Source organism: Physeter macrocephalus, chromosome 14, assembly GCF_002837175.3.
Source record: "Physeter macrocephalus isolate SW-GA chromosome 14, ASM283717v5, whole genome shotgun sequence".
In the NCBI taxonomy this organism is placed as follows: Eukaryota; Metazoa; Chordata; class Mammalia; order Artiodactyla; family Physeteridae; genus Physeter; species Physeter macrocephalus.
This window is the reverse complement of record NC_041227.1, coordinates 81984550-82002242: the sequence shown is the minus strand read 5'-3', so window position 1 is coordinate 82002242 and position 17693 is coordinate 81984550. Positions and strand designations below refer to the sequence as shown.

Below are 17693 nucleotides of genomic sequence, written 5' to 3'. Positions count from 1 at the left end.
TAAAAAAAATTAATTTATTTTTGGCCGCGTTGGGTCTTCATTGCTGCCCGCGGGCTTTCTCTAGTTCCGGCGAGCGGGGGCTACTCTTCGTTGTGGTGCGCGGGCTCCTCGTTGCGGTGGCTCCTCTTATTGAGGAGCACGGGCTCTAGGCGCACGGGCTTCAGTAGTTGTGGCACACGGGCTCAGTAGTTGTGGCTCGCGGGCTCTAGAGTGCAGTCTCAGTAGCTGTGGCGCACGGGCTTAGTTGCTCCACGGCATGTGGGATCTTTCCGGACCAGGGCTTGAACCCCTGTCCCCTGCGTTGGCAGGCGGATTCTTAACCACTGTGCCACCGGGGAAGCCCAAGTTGTGTCCTTTATAATTAACCGGGAACAGTAAGTAAAGTGCCGCCCTGAGTTCTGTGAGTCCTTCTAGCAATTGCTGGACCTAAGGGGGTGTTACAGGAACCCCAGGCTCATCACACGGAATGGGGGGGCCCGAACCTTGCAGGTCCTGTAGGTCTGGCGCTCACTCAGGGCAGCTAGGTCAGAACTGAACTGTAGGGCAACAGGGTTGTCAGAGCTGGTCGGTGTGAGGAAAAAAACCCACACGTTTGGTGTCTGAAGTGTTGTGAGTACAAACCTCACATTCCCCCTCTTTAGTGTGGTAAAATACACGTACCGTAAAAGTTACCGTTTTTAAGTGAAAACTTCAGTGACATTAAGTACACTCTTGATATGGTGACCATCCATCTCCGGAACTTTTTCATCTTGTGGAAGCAAGTTCTGTACCCATGAAACAGTAACTCTGGCCAACAGGCACACGCAAGATGTTCAGCATCACTAACCGTCGGGGAAATGCCGATCAAAACCTCCAAACCACGGTGAGATACCACCTCACACCCCCTAGGACGGCTACTATCAAAAAAACAAAATGACAGTTGATGGCGAGGATGTGGAGAAGCTGGAAGCCTCCTCATGCGCTGTTGGTGGGAATGTGAAACGGTGCCGCCACTATGGAAAACAGTATGGAGGTTCCTAAAAAAAACTAAAACTAGAACTATCGTATGATCCAGCAATCCCACTCCTGGGTGTTTAGCCAATAGAGTTGAAAGCAGGACCTCAAATTGATATTTGTACACCCATGTTCACTGCAGTATTATTCGCAAGAACCAAAAGGTGGAAGCAGCCCAAGTGTCTACTGACGGATGAGCGGATACACAAACTGTGGTCCATCCGTACAATGGAATGTCCTTCAGCCTCAAAAAAGAAGGACATCCTGAGACTTGTTCCAACATGGATAAACCTTGAGGACATTATGCTCAATGAAATAAACCAGTCACAAAAAGACCAAGACTGTATGATTCCACGTAGATGAAGTTCCTGGAATTGTCAGAACAAAGTAGAACTGTGGTTTCCAGGGGCAGGAAGTGGGTGGGGAGCTGTTGTTCATTGGGTACAGAGTTTCAGTTTTGCAAGATGAAAATGTTCTGGAGATCCGTTACACAAGAACGTACTTATCAATGTAACACTACTGAACTGAATGCTTAAAACGGCAAATTTTATGTTATGTGGTTTTCGCTATACTAAAAAAATGTATATACATTTAGTTTAAAATTTTTAAAGCTGTTTGTGACGACAAGGCCTGAGTGTTAAAAATTTCTTCTGGATTGAGTTATTACAAGTATTAGTATACAAATAATAAAAGATACAAGTGCGGGATAAATTTTGATACGGAATTCCTCAACCAAAAGTAAAATTTTATTAGAATGCAACCACTGTTCCCCACCCCGCCCCTGTGAATTGACTCCTGTGGGCCCCTTACATAGGTGATCTCACAGCCGTGACAGTGTCCCCAAGGTCCGTCCGCGCCCCCTCACAGATGGGCAGACACAGCCCCGTGGGCGCTGGCGGAAGCTGTCGCGTGGGTTCAGGGTGCGCGTTCTCACCCTTGCTCCTCTGTCCTCAGCGCAGAGGTGGGCTGCGTGGGCCCACGTCCCCTGCCTTTCCCGCAGGTACTACGGCGGGACGGAATTCATCGATGAGCTGGAGGTCCTCTGTCAGAAGCGAGCGCTGCAGGTCTATGGCCTGGACCCCCAGGGTTGGGGAGTCAATGTCCAACCCTACTCAGGTAATCACCACGTCCAGACAGGCCTGGGCAGACCCCTTCCTGCCAGCCTCCCGGGGATCCCGCTGGGCTTGGGGTCTTCCCCCATCGCCCTCGGCTGCTAGCTACACGAGCGCCTCCCGGGCAGCCCCCGTCTCTGAATGTCCCCACCCGGGGCACCTGGGGCCAGAGGAGTGCCGCGTAGCCAGGCCTGTTCTGGCCACCCTGGTCGACGGCCTTGTGGGCCCGAGTAATCGCACCTCCCTGGTGTGCCCGCTCCAGGCTCCCCCGCAAACTTCGCGGTGTACACAGCCCTGGTGGAGCCCCATGGCCGCATCATGGGCCTGGACCTGCCCGACGGGGGCCACCTGACCCACGGGTTCATGACCAACAAGAAGAAGATCTCCGCTACGTCCATCTTTTTCGAATCTATGCCCTACAAGGTACAAGCGCGTCTCTCCGCAGCTCCACAGCCCGTCCTCAAAGCCTCCAGCGCTGGGCGCGCCCATGGGAATACGGAGCTTCGTTCCCGGGCACCTCAGGAAGTACCTCTGTCACTGTCCTTTCCCTGCCCTGGGGACCCTCGGGTGCTCAGGGCTCGCAGGGGACGGAGCGCTAGGGGCTGAGCTGAGGCGCAGGGAGACGGGCGGGGAGGCGACTGCCCAAGGCTTTCAGCCGCAGTCGGGGTGCTGGCTGGTCCAGAACCGGGGAGGGGGGGTGACAGCCAGACCCCCCCGGGGTGGCCCCAGCACACAGCTCTCCACGCTGGCCGAGTCCCTGCAGCTGGGGGGCTAGAGCCGGGGTTGTGCGGCCACCCACGCCTGGCACGGAGAGAGTAGCCTGTGTCTACACCCCTGCCCCCACCAGACCTGACTTCAGCCAGCTGCACCCAGTACCCGCCTGTGCCCGGCATGGGACCGGCCCTCGTCATCATAAACAGTGTGGTCAGAGACCGCATGTAAGGTTGGTGGGCTCGCGGAGGCGTGGCGGCTTATCAGCAGGGATGACCAGAGTAGGGGTGGACAGCAGGTACCCTGCGTCGTGGCTCGTGGTGCGGTTGTGCTCAGGGCGCTGCTTCCAGCCACGCAGCATTACGCTCGCTGAGCTAACTTTGCTCTTCGAAAAATCCAGCCAGCGGGTTCCCTCCTCTGCCCGCCGGGCTGCCTCCCTGCCAGGCCCCTCCCCAGCCCCTGCCCTCTCTGCGGGACTGTCACCTCCAGGCAGTCGCCCCACCCAGGCAGACGGGGGAACCGCAGCAGGAATCTCTCCCCTCCACTTCCTGTTGCTGCTCTGGCCCCTCTGTAGTTTGTGACGAATGCCTGTGAATCCTTCCGGGAGCTGTTGTACTGTTGAATTTTCAAGATTTAAAAAGATACAAAAAACCTTTTAAAAAATCCCACAAATTAAAAAATCAAAATGTGGAGGGAGAGAGTAGCGACAGATTTTTTGTTTTTGGTAATTAATTTCTTTAAAAACTTTTTTAGAATTATTGTCCAATTTTTTTACTGTGGGTCAGCTGTTGATTTTTTTATTAAGACAACAGTTTCTTCACCGAGTTCAGGTGACTGAGGAGGAACCGGTTCACGCCCTTGAAACAAAGCCCCCGACCGAGCCCCAGAGCATCCTTCAGCCGGTCCCAGCGACGTCTCACACAAGCTCTGTAACTGTGCTAAGCTGTAGGCACCTTTTTCATTTGGAAAGGGTGCCCACCCAACCTGAATCCCCCCGCCCCGGGGGCAGGGGCTTCCAACCCCCTCCTCCCCAGGGGCTCCCATGCCCCTAAAGTCTCCCTGCAGTGACCCCTCTGGTTATATCCACTCCCCAGCACAAGTGCCTTAACACAACTTTAATAAACTGAAATTACTGAGAAATGTGTTCCTCCCCGCCCCCCGAAAAAAAAAGGTTTTGTGTTTTACACGCTGCACATGGATCTGTGGTCTGCTGGGAAGGGATTTCTGTGTATGGGGTGAGGTCGGCGCCCAGGTGACGGGTGGGCACCCACCTGGCCTAGTGCCGCGACGGGAAGGCCTCCTTCCTGCAGGGCCCCCCCTCCTCACCAAGCGGGTGGCCTTCCAGCACAAGGGATTCTGCTTCTGGGCTCAGTTCTGTCCGTCAGATCGTCCTGCAAGCACATGCTGCCTTAATTACTCTTTTTAGGTGTTTTTAAGTTTTTCTCAATAGTGCTTTGTGCAGAGGTCTTGTTCATCTTTTGTTAAATATTTTACAGTTTTTCGAAACTAATGTAATGATATTATTAAAATTTCGTTTTCTATTTTTTCCTGCATATATATATACACACACACACACACACACACACACACACACGCAAATAGAATTGACCTTTGTTTTTCAGCCCTGTATCCGGGGGCCTTGCTGACCCTTTACTGGTTCTAAGGGGCTCACCTGGTGCCCAGGCCTTCGTGGTGCACAATCGAGGTGTCCGAGTAGCGTCGGCCTGGGTGGCCTTTGGGTCCCCGAGCCTTTCTCTCTTCTCTTTGCCTCATGTGTCCGGACTAGACGGACACGGGGGGAGGCGGCGGGGCCTTCGCACCTGCGCACGTGCTGCACGTCTGTCCCTGTGGTTCCTTCTGCAGCGAGTCAGGAGCCGGGCTCGCTCTTCTCCCAGGACCCCCGCAGGGCATCCTGTCCGAGAACCATGATGCCTGGTTGCCTAAGCGCTTGTGCCCCGTCTCGCCCTCAAGTCCTGGTGGGCAGCGAGGGCAGCAAAGAGCTCTGGGCAGGTGGAGGGAGTCCTCTTACCCTCGACAGCCGGGCAGGAGGAAGTGGCCCAAGCCGCCGTCTCCGTGCTGTCCACAGGTGAACCCCGACACCGGCTACATCAACTACGACCAGCTGGAGGAGAACGCGCGCCTCTTCCACCCGAAGCTCATCATCGCAGGTGAGGAGCCGGGCGGGGCCCCAGCCTCTCACAGGCAAGCTGCGTGCTGTTCCCAGCCTGTCCTCGCTCCGCGCAGCTGAGCTGCTTGGGGCGATTTCCTTTCCTCTCAGGACCATCAGTCCTGCACCGTTCCCCAGAAGCATCTGGACATGTTGGCCCCTGCCTAGTTGGGCTGGCAACGGCCGGGGGCCGCCCCAGCCACGCAACACAGGGGCAGGGAGGAGGGGGGTCGCCTCTGGCACAGCTGGGATTTGCAGGCGTCCCTCGTTTCCATCCTCAGGCCTTAGAGGGCAAGGCCGGCTTTCAGACGCCGTGCCCAGCTGAGGCGGCTCTGCTCTCGAGCTGACTCGGTGTCACCCTTGCCGTCTCAGGGACCAGCTGCTACTCCCGGAACCTGGACTACGCCCGGCTGCGCGAAATCGCTGACGACAACGGGGCGTATCTCATGGCCGACATGGCGCACGTCAGCGGGCTGGTGGCGGCCGGCGTGGTGCCCTCCCCCTTCGAGCACTGCCACGTGGTGTCCACCACCACCCACAAGACCCTGCGGGGCTGCCGCGCCGGCATGATCTTCTACAGGAAGGGTGCGCTCCTGGCGGGGCCGGGGCTGCCTTTCCTCTTGGGGCCCACAGTCGGTTTAGGGAGCCGGGAAGACTGACCCAGATGCTGTAAAGAGCAGGCAGCCCTGAGCACGGCTGTCCAGGTCCGGGGGCAGGGGGAAGGGGAAGGGTGTCCCGGGGGCCAGCGTCCTGTGGCTCAACTTAGCCTGTTGAGTGGAAGATGTCGGGGTGACAGGAGGGCGTGCGTGGCTGGCGGGGCTCCAGGAGACCTCGCGGTGCAGCGTTATTTTGGTGAACTTACTGTAGCATGTTTCTCCCAGAGTAAGACTCAGTAATCAAACCGTAAGACACTGATGCGTAAACCGTAGTAGAAGTGTGTCGTCCGAGCGAGGAATTTCTCCTTCCCGTAATGGCGCCTACGTGTATGTGTCCCCTTATTGGGATTCCCGTTCCTGAGAAGCGGGATTAGGGTCCCTAGTCTTCAGTCCCGGTGCACTAACCTCACGTCAGCAGAGAGAAGCCCCTCTGGTGACTGCATCTCTCTTGACCCCCTGCGGGACCCCCTTGCCCAGCCGCTGGCCAGGACTGGATGCACCATGTGCCCACTGGGCTTCTCAGGGCCCTGCTGCCTCTGTGCCCCTCAGAGGCCCCTCCTCAGTTGTGTTCAGGTTTCTGAGGCAGGCGGCCTTTCCCACCCGCTGGGGAGACATTTGTTTTCCCCACTGTAGGTTGGTGATATTCGTTCGATTGACCCTCCAGGCGGAGCAGGTCCTGGCTCTGCCATGGATGTGCTGTGTGATCTTCGGCTCGTTGTGCAGCCTCTCTGTGCCTCAATTCCTCACCTCCTGAGTGGGGATCATAATAATAGTACCTGTCCCTGGGGACTGCTGTTGTGAGGATCGAAGGAATGAATTTGGGGAAACTGCTCAGAGCAGTTCCTGGCTCACAAGAAGCTCCATGGAGACACTGGCAGCTCCCATTACCGGTCCTTAACTTTTCTCAGAAAGGAAGCTGCTTCTCCGTTTCTGGCCAGATGAGTCACGTCTCCCCCAAAGGAGTCATCTTGGAAGACTGCTCTCTTGGACAGTTCTTTGAGGAAATATGCCCGAGGCATATTCTTTGTTATTATCTCAGTGGAGGGACATTTTCATCCTTCCTTTCACTTCTTTTTTTTTTTTTTTTTTTTTTTTTTGCTGCATTGGGTGTTTGTTGCTGCACGCGGGTTTTCTCTAGTTACGGTGCGTGGGCTTCTCATTGCTGCCAAGCCTGGGTTCTAGGCACGTGGGCTTAGTAGTTGGGGCACGCGGGCTCAGTAGTTGTGGCACATGAGCTTAGTTGCTCCGCGGCATGTGGGATCTTCCTGGACCAGGGCTCGAACCTGTGTCCCCTGCACTGGCAGGCGGATTCTCAACCGCTGCACCACCGGGGAAGCCCCTTCCTTTGACCTTTGAAGGGTGGTTCCCCCACCCAGCCCCGCCGGGAGCAAGCATCCTCCCTGGCCTGCAGCATCGCCTCCAGGAGTGGGGCCGGGTCTGTGTCCAGGTGGGGAGAAAACAGAGGGGATGGCCCGTCCCATGTCCCGTGTTGTCCTTTGTCCAGGAGTGCGCAGCGTGGACCCGAAGACGGGCAGAGAGACTCGCTACAACCTGGAGTCACTCATCAACTCTGCCGTGTTCCCAGGCCTGCAGGGGGGGCCCCACAACCACGCCATTGCTGGTAACGCAGACCCACCCTGCCCAGGCCCCGCGGCCACACGCCTTGGGCGGCTCCCCCATAGCCCGTCCCCCAGAGCGTGTACACTGTCGAAGAGGTGCTAACGAGGCAGGGAAGGGGAGCAGTGCATACGTCAGCAGGGACAGAGGTGACGGCCACTCCACCGAGTCAGGCAGGCCCCGCTCGAGCCCCTGAGAAACCACGGGGAGGGGACCTGCCAACGGAAGACCGCACAGCCGAAGGAGCACGAGAGCGGGCAGGCGGCCCTCCCCTGGTCTCCTGGCCTCCAGGGGAGGGGACGGCGACACCTGTGTCTGACCCTCGGCTTTGACTTTGGGGCCACGCTGGTACCTCCTAGGTCCTGTTCCATGATGGCCCAGCAGCTGTCATAGACATACTCCTCTGGTTGTACCCGAGCCTTAGAAAATCTGATGACCTCAGAGCTTTTACTCCATCTTTGGAGCAAAGCAGTTGGTGGAGGAGCCAGGACAAAGGTGTCCCGTCCCCACTGGGAGACCGTCGGGGAGAGGTACCGGTGTATGCAAGGAGGGGCATGGAGGGAGCGGCGAAGGGGGAGTTTCAGGCTCCAGAGTGGGCAGGGGCAGCTCCCCTTACACCCACCCGCTCAGCGCCCTCCAGTGGTGGGATGCCAGCCCTCCAGCCTCTCCGGGCCATTTTCCACACACGGACTGGGGGCTCCTGTGCCAGGACGTGGGCACGTGGTTTGCATCCTCCTCCATCTTCTGCGCCCCTTTAAGCAGCCCTGGGGATCGAACAAGGTCCCAGAGGAGTCTGGGCGTGCAGGTAGATCGGGCCTGGACCGCTCATCTGGCCTCTGCTCTGAAAGGTGCGTAATTTGGCACCAAAGCATCAGCAGCTAAGTGATCCGTTTACACACGTCGAGCTTAAGAAGGACATAAAATCCATCTCGCTGGGAACAGCTCTCCCCTGGTGATTTCCCTAGCCCGAAACTTCATGCTGGAGAGAGGCCGCCTCGAAAGCACTTGCTCAGAGAGAGAGGTCTGACGCTTAGCCGGGTAATTGCAGGGTTAAAAGAGATAGATCCTTTTGGGAGGAAATGTAACCCGCCGCCCTGGGTGACACTGAGAAGCTGGGAAGCCCGAGTGGAGACGGGTGTTTCTTTGACTCACGGCCTGTCTTCATCTCCTGCCAGGGGTGGCGGTGGCTCTGAAGCAGGCCATGACTCCGGAGTTCAGAGTCTACCAGCGCCAGGTGCTGGCCAACTGCAGGGCTCTGGCCGAGGCCTTGATGGGGCTGGGCTACAAAGTGGTCACAGGTACGACAGGAACCGAGCCCCGAGGGCGGCCTTGCTCCTCGGGGCTGCTCGAGGCTCGCCCCGGCCCCGTCAGGGTGTGGCTGTAGGGTCGTGGCCTGGGCACGGTGGCTGCAGCCTTGGGGTGACTCGGGGTCCCCTCAGCTCTGTATACACGACCTCGTTCAAACCTCGAGATAGCCTTGGGAATCACTGGTCTTATTTTACAAATGGGCGTCTGAGGGTCCTAAAGCCACGCGGCAAGCGAGGGGGCCGTGGGCCCAGGGCCATGCATCTGCTTAGGCCACGTGCGTCTTTGAAGCCGTGGTCATCGCCTAAGTCAGCGATGGGGATCTAGTTAACCCGGGGACTAACTAGAGTTCAAAGTGAAGATCAGGTGCTTGGAAGATTCCTGGGTGGCCTTGGGCTGTTCCAGAAAGTTCTTCCATATCTCTTCTGCACCACTTTGGAAATACTATCATCCTCGCAGGATTGGGGTTAAAGCACACAACGGGCTGGCAGGGTCTGCACCTGACGTGCCCGTCACCCTGTCACCCAGATCGCCCACTGCCCGCTACTCTGAGGCCCCCTGAGAGGCAGCCTTGAGGGTGGACTTAGAGAGAAGGGGGACATTCCCAGATGACGTCATCACCCCAACAGGCTTCCAGGCACTTCCCCGGCACCCGACAGGCTGGGACGTGGCAGCGGGCCGTCTGGGCTGGCCCTTTGCCCTCAGACCCCTCTGCATCCTCAGGTTCCCTTTTTAAACTCCTCTGTGCTGCTTCTCAGACTCTGAGGCCCTGGGGTATGTGGTCTTTAGCAGGTGAGGAAAGCCCCGCAGGACACGTGGTGGGGGTCACCCCCCCCCCATTTCTTTGGAAGAGAAAGATCCCTTCGCTGGGCACGGGGTCGGCTTCCATGTGTCTAACCTGCTTTCCAGGTGGTTCTGACAACCACTTGATCCTCGTGGACCTCCGCTCCAAAGGCACGGACGGCGGCCGGGCTGAGAAGGTGCTGGAAGCCTGTTCCATCGCCTGCAACAAGAACACCTGCCCAGGTGAGCGTCCTCAGCCCTCTCCTGTCTGTGCTCCCCTGCCCGCCCCCTCTGACGCGGCGCTGACCCCGCCGGGGGCGGAGAGGGAGAGGGAGGCTGGGGCCTCTGGAAAACCGGCTGCATTTCTCAGCGGGTCGTGAAGAAGATGTGGGCGACGGCCCTGAAACCCGGACAGGTGCTGCCCTGGTGTCAGGAGCGAGGGCCACGTCGCAAAAGGCGGCTCTCCTGATACTTCAGGGAGCGCAGCCGAGGTGTGGGCCAGCGCCCGTGGGCCTGTTCCTTTCGCCCGCGAGCCCCTTCCCAGGGCCGAAGGTCGGCGGGGAGATGGGTGCAGCCCGGGGACAGCGCCCGTTTCTCTTGAAGGTGACAAAAGCGCCCTGCGGCCCAGCGGACTGCGCCTGGGGAGCCCGGCGCTGACATCCCGAGGACTCTCGGAGGAAGATTTCCAGAAAGTCGCCCATTTTATTCACAGAGGTGAGGAGGGGCGTGGACGCCGGCCGCGCGGGGCCGTGCGGCCGGGATGAAGGAGGGCTCCGCGTCGAGGCTGGAGCGGGGCCGGGAGACGGCGCGTCGCCCGGCAGACCGTGTGGGCTGAGAGGGTGGCGGGCGCGTGGACGGCAGAGCAGCGGGGCCCGGCCGCCGGGGGCACGTGGGCAGTGGCGTCTCTCGCTGGCGCAGGGATAGAGCTGACCCTGCAGATCCAGGACACCGTGGGGGCGAAGGCCACCCTGAAGGAGTTCACGGAGAAGCTGGCGGGGGCCGAGGATCACCAGCGGGCTGTGGCGGCACTCCGGGCGGAGGTGGAGAGCTTCGCCGCCCTCTTCCCTCTGCCTGGCCTGCCCGACGTCTAGAGGAGGGCCCGCCCGCCCAGGGACCCAGCGCCCTGGAGGCCCCACACGGGCCCCTTTTCGGACTGTGCTTTTTTTACCTTGTTCACAAACCAACATTTGTTTAAGGCTCAGTGTTTGTTAGTCATGCTGGGACAAGTTATGAAGGAGTTTAAATCTGAACCTCACTTTCTCACAGCTACGTATAGTTATTCTGGAAAAATGGGATACGGTTTAGCCATTCAGCCGTAATTATCCAGGCTGGCGGAGGGCAGGGTTACTGGGAAGACGCCACCTTTGAGAGTCCCTGGGCTCCCCTGACTGGCCGCGGTGGCCAGAAGCGCCAACGTTTGAGCTCGGGAGAGCTGCCCGTGGCCGTCTGTTCCCCGGTGGGCACCAGGGGGGACTCGGTTATAACCGTCGCAAACGAGGAGAGAGCCTCCTGGCCCTTCTGCTGTGCGTTCAGTCAGAATCACAGGTTAGACGGGTCTATTGAGGTGCCACCCAGCTGGGTGGGAGTCCTGCTTACAGCACCTGGGCAGGAGGGGGATGTGGTCCCCGTCCCCCAGCCCAGGGCAGGCAGGCCAGGGAACCTGGTCCCACGCCGCTGAGCAACCACCTCCCTCCCGTGATCAGGAAACCAGAGGTCACCTTCCCACAGAAACTTTATTTTTCACAAATCTCAAGTGCAAAACATCATAGATGACCATTTTTAATAAGCACAAATTTTTAACCACAGAATGTCTACAAGAATTATAGCTTTAAAAAATACAACCAATTTTTATATTTCAAAAATAGCTCAACTCAAATAAATTAATTGCTTAAAAAGTACACTTCTCATACTATTTGTTTGGCATGACTGGTGCAGCCACACCGGGAGCCGCGGGCACGCGTGTGGCGTGTGCAGCGTGCTCTCGCCCTGGCCGCGGTGACCACAGCTCACCCGGTGGGACTCACGCTCACACACGACGGGGAGCATGCGGTAGTAATATAGCTTTTCAAAACACGACAAATACGACGTCCTCACGCACTGCGCTTCTCACCGTGGCCTTAACACAGCCGTGGCTGACGCCCGGGGCTCCAGCGCAGCGGGCAGGGCGGCTGCTACCTCCGCAGCTGTGAAAACAGCCTTCCACCCGGGAGCGTGACTCTTCCCCCCGTAGGAGACAAAGGCCACCACACAAGCACTCCCGGGAGGCTAGGGCCCCAGACCAGCGCCTGACTCATGGCCAAGTGCTCCCTCCTCCCCACAGCTGGAACCAAACCTCAAAGCAGGACGGGCTCAGAAGAGCTGGGTGTGCGCCAGCCTTAGCTGAGGCTGGTTTTCCTTCCGGCCAGAAGTAGAGATTTGATACTTTTCCTTTTTGCAATGTTAATACCACCTCTCTCTCAAAAATTCTAGTTGTATCAGTTCCTATCACAATATTGGGGAAAAGCCAGAAAGCTAGCTGGTTTGCTTCAAAGCACGAGCCAAAAGGCACTTTCTTGAGCCTCCAGGGAGATGGGAGGTAAGATCTGATGCTGGCTTGGGGGGCCGGTGCCTCCGAAGGCTGTCCGCACGGACTGATGGACCGCACCAGCCCAGGAAAGCTCCCGCCTGTGCAAAGATGACGTGGGCCGTGTGGAGAAGCTGACCGGCCAGGCGCCATCAGGCTGGGAAGGGGGGGGCCACGCGCCCAGCACTGGTGGGCTGGGTGGCAAGCTGCGTGCGAGATCTTCCAGGCGGCTGGGCCTCCGGGGACGTGTCACGAGCCGCAGCGGCCCTGGCACTCGGGGGAGACTCTATCGGCCATCCTGGGATTTTGCCATGGGATTTGTTACTTGTCTGGGGATGAAGTCTACGATACTTTGCACACAGTAACTGATCTGAAGCAAGAAGTTGAGAGCTAGATGGGAAATGGCAGCTGGGCTACCACACACAGCCCATTTCCAGATTCTACTCAAGGAGTAGGGTCCCCAGGGCCACAGGTGCTATAAAAGGGTTCAGCTGATGTCTACCGTGGAGCTTCTGGAAATCACTACTGCATAAATGCCAGCCTGGGCAGGTTCTTCTTAACTTGGACTGCTTTAAAAAGGCAGGGTGGGGGGCAGGTAATGGACTGGAAGTGAAGTTGAAACAAACCTCAAGGTTTTGGTGCCTGGGCCTTCGAGGCGATACTTAGGATTGAAGAAGTACTAAGGGCATTGACACCCTCTGATTTCTGAAGCGTTTCTCAGCATTTGGACGCCTGCTGACCTTTACCAGGGAAAACGTCTTGTTAAGATTCCTGACGAGATGAGTTCGCTGCACAGGCCCCCACGACTCAGACTCGGGTGCGTCTGAGACTCCTGGCAGGTTCCGGTCCCCAGCGTGGCGGGGCCGGGAAGGCCTGGTTCCCCTCTGAGCTCCCTTTGAAGAGAAACATACTTGGCGTCAAGCAATTCTGTGAAAGTGCCACACCGCAAAGTTGGATTTTAACCAAAATTTAAATGCTGGAGTTCAGCACCAGTCAGCGAATACAGCTCTACTCCTCCATGAAGCGGCAGCTCAGGAGAGGGGCTCCGGTGCCCCCTCTGCGGCCGCCCCACGCCAGGCCTTCGGCTCGCCCCGGCAGGGCTCTCCCGAGGCGGAGCTTCTGCACAAACGCCCTCCGGAGCGGACTTGCGCTTCGAGGAGGCCAGTGTGACCGACCTGCTGCCCTTTCTGGCTTCCCAGGTGCGAGGTGTAAACCGCCGAGGCCATGCTGGCGGCCCGGGGGAGGTGGGCCCGTGATCGCTTCCCATCTGGTCACTTGGGCCCCACGGACCGCTCTTCCCTCGGAGGTCAGGTGTCACAAGCCCGTGTCCCAGGAGGCCCAAGTAGACCCAGTTAACCACCTACCGAGAAAACAGAGCAGCAGCGGAACACAAGGGGGTGGTTAACAGGAGGGCAGCCTGCCCACCAGCACCCACACTGCACGTTGGGAAGCTGCCGTGTGGTCCCTGGAGACGCCTCTCTGGGGGACACAGGTGACAGCACGGGTACAAGGACCCGAGGAGACGGCGGTGGCGGCCCTGTCGCGGTGGGCCTCGGTCACGGCCTCCGGAGCAGGATCGCGCTCTGGCGGGAATGCGGGCCCTGGCCAGAAGCCCGCGCAGGGAGGGCCACGGGGGAGAGATGTACGAAGCCTCCTCGGTCACCAGGGGGTCCTGACCGCCGTGGTGTGCTGCAGAGCCGGTGGCGGACCAGGTCTCAACAGCAGGACTCCGACGACACAGGACACGGCCCCGGCAGACGGGCACGCGTGCGCGGGAGCAACCACTGTGGCCGGTTCAGGTGTGTTTTACCGCAGCTTGGGGGAAAAAATTAAAAATCAGTAATACCGAGAGTTCTCCCTGCTTAGGGACAAACGGCTTAAGGAAGAAAAGTATGACGTTTTCAAGGTTGCGAGTAACCATCCACCTACACACGCCGGTGGTAACTCTGTCAGGAGGGTCCTGGTGGGTGAAGCGGAGGTGGGGCGGGGACTCAGCCGGGGCGGAACGAGCTGCCGTGAGCGCGCGTGCTCCCGGCCGGCACGGCCTTCCCGGAGGAGATCCCAGCCCGCCGGCTGCCCCGCGCCCGCGACACCCCGTGAGGTAGTGAAGTGGTAGCGAAGGTCTGCGGTGACCTCTGCCGGGCGAGCGCCAGCCCGTCTGCAGACCCTCCCCGAGAGGACAGGGTCGGCGCCCCCAGGAGAGCCGGTGGCTCCTGGCCCGCACAGCGGGCAGCCTGTGCCCAGCCCCCCACGACGGCGGCTCTGATGGCCAGGGGCCGGTGACCGGTCGCTCCGCTGAGCCTGGGAGCCCAGCGGCAGGGCGCCCTCCGTGCCTGGCAAGGACGAGAGGACAGGGCAGGGAGCATCCAGGGGCCTCCCGTGGGAGGGCGGCTCCGCGAGGCCACGCGAAAGGCCCGGCTGGGGTCTGCACGAGGCAATGGATGTTCCGTCGTCCTGCTTTCGACCAAATCGTCCGGTTAACGGCTGCTCCCCTTGACGCTGCCGCGCGAGCGGGCCGGCGTGCTCCCGCCGGCAGGCTCCGCCTCCCCGCCCCTCATCACACGGCCGAAGCTTTCTTCTGCCCTAGCCCCCGGTCCCGACCCCAGGCCGCTCTCCAAGGGGCCACGTTACCGTCCTTCCGGATGCCACCCGGGGGCCAGCGCCCCCACCGCCCTTGCCCAGAGCCACCCGGGAACCACGGCCGCCACCTCGGTTTCCTTCCCGGCAAGAACAGCAGAAGTCTGAACGGCCCCGAAGACCCCCCGGTTGTGCCAACGCCCTCCCCGTAGCGACTCACAGGTCTTGGTCACGGTGGCCGGGCCTGACCTCAGATCTTGTACAGGAAACTGGGGACGTAGTCGAACCTGAGCACGGGCCGGCCGGCGGCGGACGGCCCCCGCGTGTACTGTAGCTTCAGCAGCTCTGCCAGGTACTGGACCACCCTGACGTCTTCGTTCACCAGCCCCAGGTTCAGCTGCAAGAAGCCGGCCTGGCGGCGGGCAGCCAGCCCCTCGGCCTCCGTGCCGCGGGCGGGCAGGTGCAGGTGGCGGCAGAAGGCGTAGAGGAAGGCCTTGGCGCAGAGCTGCGTGAGCACGCTCTGCACGTGCAGGGAGTAGGTGCTGCCCCGCTTGATGTGTGTGCGGTGGTCCGCCAGCCGGGGCACCAGGGTGCCTCTGTAGAGGGGGCAGCGCAGGGTCTTCCGGTCCAGGTCCAGAATGCTCGTGTAGCGGCTGTAGCGGCTCAGGGCGTGGAGGGTGCCGGCGCTGGCGGGGGACGCCACCCTGAAACACACAGGCCAAGGTCAGGAGGCAGAAGCCGGGGTGGGCCCCTGCCGCCAGGCCAGCCCCCCGACGCCGGCCCCGCTCGCCGGCGCTCTCTGGAAGGCAGGTCTGGCCACCGCGAGCTTCGAGGCTCCCCACCCCTCTCACGACCAAGGTCCAGTGCCTAGTGTGGCCCACGAGGCCCCGACGACCCGCTTCCTGCCGCCCGACGCCCCACCTGTCACTCCCCAGGGACTCCCCCGCAGCCTCGCCAGGCTTTCCGCGGGGGCCCTTCCGCTCTGCCCGGAACACGCAGCCTTCCCTGACCCGTTTGCTCCGCTCGTTCGTTCCCGCTCTGTGACCCTGGCCGAGGTCCTTAACTTCCGAGCCTCGTCTGTGAGGCAGGGACGACGGTCCTGCCTCTGGGGTCACGGTGGAGGCCCAGGCTGTGGCGCTCGGGACAGCGTGTGGCCCTCGCCGCCGGCCCGGCACCGACCGGTGTGGCGCCAGGAGCTCCTGCGGACTCAGGAGCGTGCCCCGTGCCGTGCCCGGCACCTCAGAGGCCGGCAGGCCGGGTTCGCTCGGCGAGGGAGGGAGGCCGGAGGGCGGCCTCAGCAAGCGGCCCCCGGCCACCCCGTCTAGACCAGGTCCCCCAGACGAGCTGGGGTTACCCTGCAGAGCCCAGCAAACGGCTGGCTGACCAGCCGCTTCACGCCGACGCTCCTTCGGAAGCTGGGGCTTGGGAAGCAGTTGTAAAGGGACTGAGGGTCTCTCGGGACTGAGATCACCTCATCATACTTTCTCCTCACGGGCGCTCTCTTCTCGTAGAGCCGACAGCCGTTTACCGTGCGCCTAGCGTATTCCAGGCAGTGACCTGGGGCCCGGTCTGGCCGGGAAGGACGGACGCGCGCGCGAGCCGGCCCGGCGCGGGGAGGCGCGGCCTCCGTGTCCACAGCGGCGGCCGCGGGCTGGGAAGGCGCTGGAGGGGGGACCTCGGAGTCCTGAGAGAGGTGGGCTCTGGGGACCGCAGAGCACGGCAGGCGCGGGGGCAAGCGGGGCCGTAGGTGCGGGGCCGGGCCCCCCGCCACGGGCCACGAGGAGCCGCCCGCTCCTGGGTCACCCTTACCTCCCCCCGAGGGGGCCGGGCCACGAGCTACAGGCCTCACCTCATCTTCCTGGCCCGCACTCGGCCGCCGCCCGCCTCAGGCCAGCCTCTGCCCAGGCTCTGGCGCCCCGCCTACTCCCGCCCACCGCGGCACCACCTCTTTTGCGCCTCCAAACTCTTCCTTCACTGGCTCCCCCCAGAGCTCCTCCGGAGGCCAGATGACACGGGAGGAGGTGCGGCCGGGCCCCTGTCCCGCGGGCAGCACCCCGCCCACCCCCGTCCTGAACTTCATTACGGCCCCCCGGAAGCCAGGGTGGCAGGGGGACTCTGCACAGGGGAGGACACTGAGGCCCGCAGAGGGACCGTGGCCTGTCCTAGGCCACCCACGCAGAAGGCGGCTGAGCCGGGACTCGACCCAGGGCCTCTGACGCAACACCAGCACCTCCCCCCAGAACGGAGCTGTCTTCCAGACGGTCCAGGCCTTCTCACCGCTGCTCAGTAAGCAACCCGATTACCGCCGGTTTTGAGTTATAATCGCGGGAGACCAACCCGACTGTTTATCCGTCTCTTACGCCCACAAATGTCTGATCTGACTGACAAGCGTTTCCAGGCAGAGGGCCTACTTCGGTGGAAAGAAAACCCAGGGCCAATGCCACTGGTGGTTCTGGGGTGGGAGTCCTGAGGGACAGTCCTACCCACAGTCCAAGTGCCTGGCGGGGAAGGGCCTGTCCTAGGCCACAGCTCTCGGATCCCAGACTGACCCGGCACCCGGGACCGAGCCCCGTGGACACACAAAGGCACGCCTCTGCTCGCACCCTTAAATGCTGGCCCTCAGGCGGGCCTCCAGCTGCCTCTCCGTCTCAGTGCCGGATCTGCCTGCGGGGCCGGCTCACCAGCCCCCCGCAGCCCTGGGCACCCCCGGGGCCGGGGCTCCGCGTGCATCCCGGGGGCAGCCCTTCCCTGCTCCGCGGGGTAGCGGCAGGAGCCTCCGCGCCCGACAGCCGGGGCCACGACTCGTCCCCTCACGGCGCCGCCCCACCGGGTCCGCTGCCCACCGCCCGGGCCGCCTTCAGGGAGCCGCAGCCGCATCCAGTCCCCTCTCTCCTCCTGGCCCCTCTGCCGACCCTCCAGTGACACGTGCCCTGGGGGGCAAGGCCCCTGACCCGTCGACCGTGGCGCCCGCCCGAGCAGGGCCCTCCGGGGGCAGATCTCCCGCTTCCCAGCACCCGTGCGCGCTCAGGGGGTGTGGGAGGGAGGGCTTCGTGGGACGAGTCACCAGACATTCCCTAGAAAGGTCTCAGCTGTCACTGCTGACGGGCCTCCCGCTTTCCTGGAGGGACCCTCCACGGCTCCAAGTCCGAGGCGAGGGCCCGGCGCCACCCCGGCCACCTGGCCTGCCTTCCACACGGCGGTCGGCGCCC

At 61.1% G+C, this 17693-nt stretch overlaps 2 protein-coding genes across 5 annotated transcripts in view; one reads left to right on the top strand and one right to left on the bottom strand.

The window, feature by feature from the left end:
- SHMT1 (serine hydroxymethyltransferase 1) overlaps positions 1-14689 on the top strand; it is a 25334-nt gene extending 10645 nt beyond the window's left edge. For all 4 annotated transcript variants that reach the window (XM_024127699.3, XM_028499935.2, XM_028499936.2 and 1 more), the window contains 9 exons: positions 1994-2109; positions 2368-2528; positions 4903-4984; positions 5356-5568; positions 7144-7260; positions 8432-8554; positions 9471-9587; positions 9948-10058; positions 10263-14689. In XM_024127699.3, the coding sequence (XP_023983467.1) occupies positions 1994-2109; positions 2368-2528; positions 4903-4984; positions 5356-5568; positions 7144-7260; positions 8432-8554; positions 9471-9587; positions 9948-10058; positions 10263-10435 (1213 nt within the window). In that variant the 3' untranslated portion in view covers positions 10436-14689. The remainder of the gene's footprint in view (positions 1-1993; positions 2110-2367; positions 2529-4902; positions 4985-5355; positions 5569-7143; positions 7261-8431; positions 8555-9470; positions 9588-9947; positions 10059-10262) is intronic.
- LOC129392718 (basic salivary proline-rich protein 3-like) lies at positions 13591-17361 on the bottom strand. Its single transcript, XM_055089767.1, has 5 exons — positions 17166-17361; positions 16419-16599; positions 15495-15945; positions 14705-15188; positions 13591-13722 (listed from the first exon to the last, which is right to left on the bottom strand). The coding sequence occupies exons 1-5, from the start codon at positions 17359-17361 to the stop codon at positions 13703-13705; spliced, it is 1332 nt and encodes a 443-aa protein (XP_054945742.1). The 3' UTR covers positions 13591-13702.
- Between the last annotated feature and the right edge of the window lie 332 nt (positions 17362-17693).